Source organism: Zeus faber, assembly GCF_960531495.2.
Source record: "Zeus faber genome assembly, chromosome: 12".
Lineage (NCBI taxonomy): Eukaryota > Metazoa > Chordata > Actinopteri > Zeiformes > Zeidae > Zeus > Zeus faber.
The window spans coordinates 17,685,606-17,692,877 of NC_137196.1; the positions used below are offsets into that span (position 1 = coordinate 17,685,606).

The 7,272-nt window shown below is 42.9% G+C and overlaps 1 protein-coding gene across 1 annotated transcript in view; it reads left to right on the top strand.

Moving 5' to 3' along the window:
• Positions 1 to 793: 793 nt before the first annotated feature.
• The window catches only part of atp6v0b (ATPase H+ transporting V0 subunit b), an 8,068-nt gene continuing 1,589 nt past the window's right edge, over positions 794 to 7,272 (top strand). The window contains exons 1-8 of the mRNA XM_080010889.1: positions 794 to 950; positions 1,782 to 1,830; positions 2,441 to 2,524; positions 3,605 to 3,682; positions 3,777 to 3,846; positions 3,958 to 4,009; positions 5,609 to 5,799; positions 6,341 to 7,272. The exon at positions 6,341 to 7,272 is cut by the window's right edge and continues 1,589 nt beyond it. Coding sequence (XP_079867015.1) covers positions 866 to 950; positions 1,782 to 1,830; positions 2,441 to 2,524; positions 3,605 to 3,682; positions 3,777 to 3,846; positions 3,958 to 4,009; positions 5,609 to 5,799; positions 6,341 to 6,367 — 636 coding nt within the window. The 5' untranslated portion in view covers positions 794 to 865 and the 3' untranslated portion in view covers positions 6,368 to 7,272. The remainder of the gene's footprint in view (positions 951 to 1,781; positions 1,831 to 2,440; positions 2,525 to 3,604; positions 3,683 to 3,776; positions 3,847 to 3,957; positions 4,010 to 5,608; positions 5,800 to 6,340) is intronic.

Consider the following 7,272-nt stretch of genomic DNA (forward strand, 5'->3'; position numbering starts at 1 on the left):
CAATATAATATAATAAAATACAATATAAGTATAATATAATAATAATAATAATAATACAATTTAATACAATATAATACAATATAATATAATATAATATAAGTATAATGTAGAATTTAGAATTTCCCACAGAAAACGTATGCGGCTTTAATTTACCTCCATGGCGGCATCTACCGTCAACGATAAGAACTGCAGCCTCCTTTTTACAAATCCCACTGTATTTCGCAAAACTCGTTCATGGAATACAAAAAACACAAATATGGATTAATATTGACGATCCATGGTAAATAACTCCGGTATTAATTTATTTCTTTATCCGTGTATTTGTTTATTCATCGGTTTTCAACCTGCCGTGTTTAAATATATGAATTGTGCGCATAATGACCCCCCGACGCGTAAATTTCAGTGTCGAACGCGAAGGCGCCGTTTTACGTGACTCAACGGTGACACCTACCGCCCCAAAACGAGAAGTGCAGCAACGTCCCACAGATCCCATCGAGGACTCGCGTACATTTCAGAGCAAAATAAATCCAGAGGCGGGTTCGAGTCGACGCCGCCGCTGGAAGAGCTCGAACCAACGCATCGTCGGGGTTGAAAACCCAGCTCCGTCTTCCGCGAGTCACGTCCCCCCACCCCCACCACCACCACCACCCGGGGTCACATGCTCCAGCTCGGGCTGGTCAGCTGACACCGCGCTGCTTCCTCTTTCGGCGCCCGTCGGCTCCTCTGCTCTCACAGCCTGGACGCGCTCGAAAGAAAGCATCGACCGGCATTTGGGGGGGTTTTGTTTTTTGTTTTTGTTTTTTTTTTCCTGTCAAAAATCGAGGCAAACGTGAGCTGCTCGCACCGCAGGAACGTCGGCGGATAGATGCTGCTGGAGTGGATGATGAACGGACACGCCATCCTGTACACCGGGGTCACTTTGGCCTTCTGGAGCACTATATTAATCGTCGGTAAGAAAGCGGTCAAACCCGGACATTGATATATATGTATATGTGTGTGTATGCGGTGCGGTGCACGTTCTGCAGATAAATATGTACCGTTGTCTTCACGCTGTCTTATTTCGCCGTGAATTGGGCGGTGGTGGCATTTGTCAGTTCTCACCGGAACCGACTAAACCCTGGAACAAGCTAGCGCGCGTTAGCCGCACTCCGTTAGCGTTAGCATTGCCGCCGGCGTCGGCTATGGCCGACACCCGTCCGTCTGATCCACTCAGCGCTGGACCCGGAGAAACGAGCGGCACCGACTCGTTCCTTTCCCCGCGGGATGCGAGGGAGTCTGCTGGCCCGCCTCGAACGGGGCACGCAGCCGGTGCCGTGTGGGGGGTGAGCTGTCACAGATGTGTCACGTTCCCTCCATGGCTGAAATTCCGTCGCTTCAGTCCCGAGAGAGGAACGACAGACAGAAAGGAACAAAACGATTAGTCGATTTCGGAGCGATTAGTCGCAGTGAACTGTAATGATATATACAAAACACTCCAGTTTTCAGACGCGGTAGAGCTGGACCTGAATGTCTTTATTCCAAGTTATACCATTTTTGTATATCTTTTTGATTCGACTGTTGAATAAACATAACTTGTGCCTGTTTGGTTACCTGCGACTATCGATGAGCGTTTTCTGGACATTTCTACCTTCTGGTCGTTTGACAGGCTGACCTTATCACACAGATGAAGTGGAAAATAATTGAAATTGCACGCTGACTTTCCCCCTGCATTGACTTAAATTCGTATTTTAAAAGCCGAGCTGCTATATTAAACCTTCCAATCTTCCTCTTCTCTTTGTTAGGAACTTGTTATACGATCTTTGACCTAGGATTCCGCTTTGACGTGGCATGGTAAGTACTTTTTGTTCTCTTTTAAAATAATGAGAACTATTCCTTTCCTCAGGTTTCCCTGTAGGCCCAAATAAGCCCACATTTTTACTGACTCCGCTGCACATGAAACCCTTCTACGCCTGGGATTCGGGGGGCGGGTGGGGATTTTCTAGGCCTGCTTTTTAGTTTCTCTCACTTTTTGATTTCTTCGAAATTCTCTTTTGAATCCGGCTTAACGTGTGTCTGAAGGAATGGAGCCAATTACCTGTGAGATTACAAAACCGATCAAGGCTGATCAAAATACTCTGTCCAACTTTTATTGCCTTTATTTGTGTAGAATTGTATTCTTATTCTTTTATTGCAGTTCTTAAATCGCAATTAAAGCCCCCCCCCCAAAAAAAAAAAATAAATAAATACTGCATTTTGATCCAGTGGAACTGGTTTGATCTGTTGTTTAGAAATACTTTCATAGACGGTGTAAATGGGGAAAGGTTTCTGAAACATTTATACAGATCGCCTTTTGAATCACTCTCTAGGTAAGGTACAACATCCATTTTTACCACCGCTTCCTTTGGTGAAATTGCGGAAAAAAAAATATATATTTTTTTTCCCCCTTCCCATTTTTCTTTAGGTTCCTCACGGAAACTTCTCCCTTCATGTGGGCGAACCTGGGCATCGGCCTCGCCATCTCACTGTCTGTGGTGGGGGCCGCCTGGTGAGTTCCGACAACCTGCCGCATGCGCTGAGCTGTCCACCCCCCTGAGCATCTCGTTTCCCTTTACTGTCTCTCATGCTTTCATTAAAAATCAAAACAAAGCAAAACACCACTCTGACTCGGCTGGTAATGCTGGTTTCTGGAGAATGTTTAGCTCGGACTGTGACATACACTTGGTTTGATACTGTGACAAGAGGCTTTGGACAAAACGTCTGGAAGCGACGTACTGTAAAGTTGGACTATCGCTGCTCATCCTCAAGCAGATAAGAAGTGCTAAATTCAAGCTTCCACCCATGTATTCCCCGCAGCCAATTTTATTTATTATGCATTGTCAGAGTACGATGCTTATGTGTCAAATGTTGGCATGTCCACCTTTTGAGGTTTGACGTGAAAATATATTCTCTCTCGGTGAGATTGCGGTCGCGTGGCCAAAAATAATCTCAAAAAGACTTCATGGTAGGATGCTCAGTCGTAGCCCGTGCCGAAGCAGCTTCTCTTTTTTGACTCATATATGATGATCATGATAGGGAAGTAGTATTTTTTAGAGAACACTGATTCCATCTGAAACTCCACTATTTCAACACGAAACTCAACACATCTTTGCCAATGTTACAATTTACTTAGGTAAGAAATGAATGGGAGCTGAATCCTGTTATGCTGAACGAATCAAAAGTGAGTTGGTTAGTAGTTGTTATAAGCAAGGGTAGTAGTTGTAGCACAGGTTGCGTAAAATGAATCTCTTAATGAGCTTTTTGCTTTGACATTGAAAAGGTCATAATAATAAATGGGATGTTTTTGTTCCATCCAACTTTATGAGGGGTGGCAGGATATGTCTTGTCTTTTTTGTCATTGGTTTCCTTTGGTTCATTAATTCCTACATGAACAAGCCACTTCCACTGTAAGACGTTCACAACTGAACCTTGTAAAGTTGTTGCTGGCTGAGGGGCTTTCCAGAGTTGACCTTCCTGCCACAGCTAATCAGATGTTACTCGGTAAACCTTTCCTGTCAAAGCCGTCATTTTGAAGACGTATTGTGCTCTGTGTGCTTATTGTTGTTTTTTTTCTTTTATTCTCTCCCAGGGGAATCTTTATCACTGGTTCTAGCATCATTGGTGGTGGAGTCAAGGCTCCGCGAATCAAAACCAAGAACTTGGTCAGGTACGTTGGGGGGGTGTCTGTGTGTGTGTGTGTACACTGGCGTAACAAGTGAAGGGACATTTGTCATACGTTTGACTTTGTTTCCTCACTTCAGCATCATCTTCTGTGAAGCTGTGGCCATCTATGGCATCATCATGGCCATCGTCATCAGCAACATGGCCGAGGTGAGCACCATGGGCACCTGGGTGTAGTTTAAGAATCCTGTGGTACAGTTTGTGGGCTGTCCCATGCAGTTTTAACCATGAGCACAATTGAACTTTGTCTCGTGTTTGCAGAACTTCAGTGGAACTACCCCCGAGACCATTGGGGCCAGGAATTACCAAGCTGGTAAGAAAAACGTTTTTCTGCCTTCAGAAATTGACGTGTGTGAGAGAAAAATATGATCAACTATTTGAATGATGTCTTACCTCTTTTATATAGGACAATTGCCTTTTGCGTGTGTGACCTAGCTTTTAAAACACATTGCCTCTGGGTTTTTAAATTAGTCTCTCAGAGTTTTGTTTATATGAAGAGACTGCTCTTTCTAACTGTCTATTGTAGTATAAAGAGGAGATCACATTTCATCCTCACTCAAACCTTGTGTCGAGATCAGCGTCACTTGACAGAGCACTGAGTGTATGATGTCAGAGCGTACCTGTGATCCGAATTTGGCTGTTAACCCATTGTATGAGTTCTCAGTATTGATTTGATCAATGGATGATTGAGGGGGCATTGTCTTGTAAATGACACCTGACCAAAAGTACACAACCTCTCATCAATATAAAGCCTTCTTCGTCTGAAGCAGGAGCAGACTGGTCAGAGCACTGCTTTGGAGCAGTACTGAACCTTTCTCTTTATTCTGCAAGAATAAATATCTTGATTAGTCTCAGTTTTCTGTTTTCTCGTAGCGGGCAGATTAACCTCACCGATCATTGCAGAAGAATTTCTTCCCCAAATGTGATCAAATGTTTCATTGAAGTGTTTTCAGGACTCGTGAGCACAATGAAACTTTGGGGGGAAAAAATAATATTTCTTGATATCGGGGAAATATTCAGGCCTATTAGAATTCATAGTCTAAGTCTTTCATAGGCTTTTTGTGTATATATAACATTTTTAAATCAATTAATGAATAATTGATAGACAATAATACCTTTTTTACTTGGTTATTTTAAACTAAAAGGGAATGTTGCAAGCATTGTTCTATTTATTTTGGCAGTGAAAATAGGAAAAACATCATACTGTACACTCCTTGGCATTTCTATCTGAAGTCAAAATATTTCAGTGCATTTCTCTGCCATGAAAGGATTTGAATTGTTTGATAGATCAATTATTAACGTGTTAATCTCATGATGAAACTCCACAAAATACTGTCAGTTTGTATAGAATGAGTGGAAAATGGAAAAACGTGACATAACTTCAAGATTCAAGAGGTTTATTCGTCACATACATATACATACTTTCATACATATATGCAGTGAAATGTCCCTGCAACGCACCCGGTGATTATGCACAATAGTTACTAAACCGAACATAAAAGCTAACCCAATTCCTACTGAGCTAACTAACTGATTCCTAAAACGTGATGCAGCTAGTGAATAGAATAATATAAATACAAATGAAATAAGACTCAAAAAGATAGTACAAAGTGGGGGTACAAAATAGAAGGGAATAGTTATGTATATGGGATAGGCTATTTGTGTATATACAGATATGTGCAGTGAAATGCATGTTCTGAGCACTGATGTTTCCGGAAAAGCCAAAACTGTCCATCCAAGGCTATTTATTGAACTCAATATCGTTGAGAGTACTTATGGTTGCAAACATCTATTTTAAAATACATTCATTTTTTATTTTTATTTTTTAATACACGAGTGGATCGCACAAGGGCCTCCGCCCTATTCTGCAGTTGTCGCCGGTCTTAATCGAATTATGTTTGCTCCGTGGCAGGTTACTCCATGTTTGGGGCCGGTCTGACCGTGGGCTTCTCCAACCTGTTCTGTGGGATCTGCGTGGGCATCGTGGGCAGCGGGGCGGCTCTGGCCGACGCCCAGAACGCCAGCCTCTTTGTAAAAATCCTCATCGTGGAAATCTTCGGCAGCGCCATTGGGTTGTTTGGTGTCATCGTAGCCATTCTGCAGGTAAACTACGCCGCTCTCAACCACTCCCCTCCGGTGCTGCCTCTGACACGGCATATAAAGGAGCTCGGTACCGGCTTCGGGAAAGGCTCGTTTTTTTACACCGCACTTAAAATTTACTGCTATCCTTGTGCTTTACTCTCGTGGAAATCATTTTGCCGACGGCCGAGCAGAGAATTTTCACACCCGGCACACACAACAGACACCCGACGGTGTGGAGGAGGAAACACCACAACCGGCTGGTGGAATCGCTCGTGTTCTTTCCTTTAATTCCCTTTTAAGCGCTGCAGTGTAGCGTTCCGCTGTAATGATTTCCGGGCCTGTCGGCGCACATCGGCGCCCGAGTGGTCAAGCCAAGCCGTTGTTCCCGTAGAGACGGAGCGGAACGTCGGGTCGGAAAGGAATAATGAAGCTTCGTCAGCGTTTGTTTGACTTTAGCTGAGCTGTTTAAAAAAAAAAAATCTAAAAAAACGAGGGGCTTGATTTCGCCGTTTCTGCAAACGTAACATTTTTCCTAACGACCCCGCGCTCCCATTTCTTCCAGACGTCCAAAGTAAAGATGGGCGACTAAGGAGGAGGAGGAGGAGGAGGAGGAGAACGAGGACGAGGGCTCGGCGGCCGAGACGAGAAGATTCAATGACGAAAACTGCTGGAAAATAAGATGCATTATTGTGTAAATATATCGTAAATTATTTAAATGTTTTTTTTTTTTTTTTTGTTGTTGTTTTTCCTCTGTGATTGTTTTTAACCATCATCTGCTGAAGAGTGGCACATGCACACCCTTTTGTCTTACATCCAACTGGAGACAGGTAAACACCTGACTTTATCACCAAATTATGAGCGAGCACGTGCATGAGCGACATTTTCTCATTACTTGCTTCACATTTTATTTATTTTTTTTCATTTTATTTCATTTTATTTTATTTACCTTTTTGTCAGCAACAATTAATTGGTCCCAACTGTTAGTTTCTCCGTTCAGACTAAGAACTGGAAGGGTAGAATGGTGAAAGCTACTCAACAGTCGGAGCGGAAGAAACCTCTCAAAATGGCGTAGACGACTTTGTAGCCTTGCGGTGGTACCTCCGCACCGCCGATGGCAAAACTGAACGGTGATGTGTGCATTGGCTACATTAGGAAATTGGAAAGCTTAAACGATTTGATCTTCTGTTACATTCTAGAGATCCACAATGTAGGATTCATCTCTGTCCAACAAACTATGTGCACAGATGATGAACAGGAATAGCAAAAAATTCCATCTCGATCTACCATCTTTCCTCCGTCTTCATTTGCGTCATTTTTCTTTTTTGATGGGTTAGTTCCGTACAAAGGCACTCTTCGGGTGTGATGGGTTAAAAATGTTTGTCAGTGCGTATGTGTATATACAGGACTCTTTTTCTTTTTTTTTTTTTTTTTTTTTGTTTCTTTTTCTTTCTCTGTGAAGCATGAGGGTGTTTAGCGTTGTGTGTACTGTAGCCT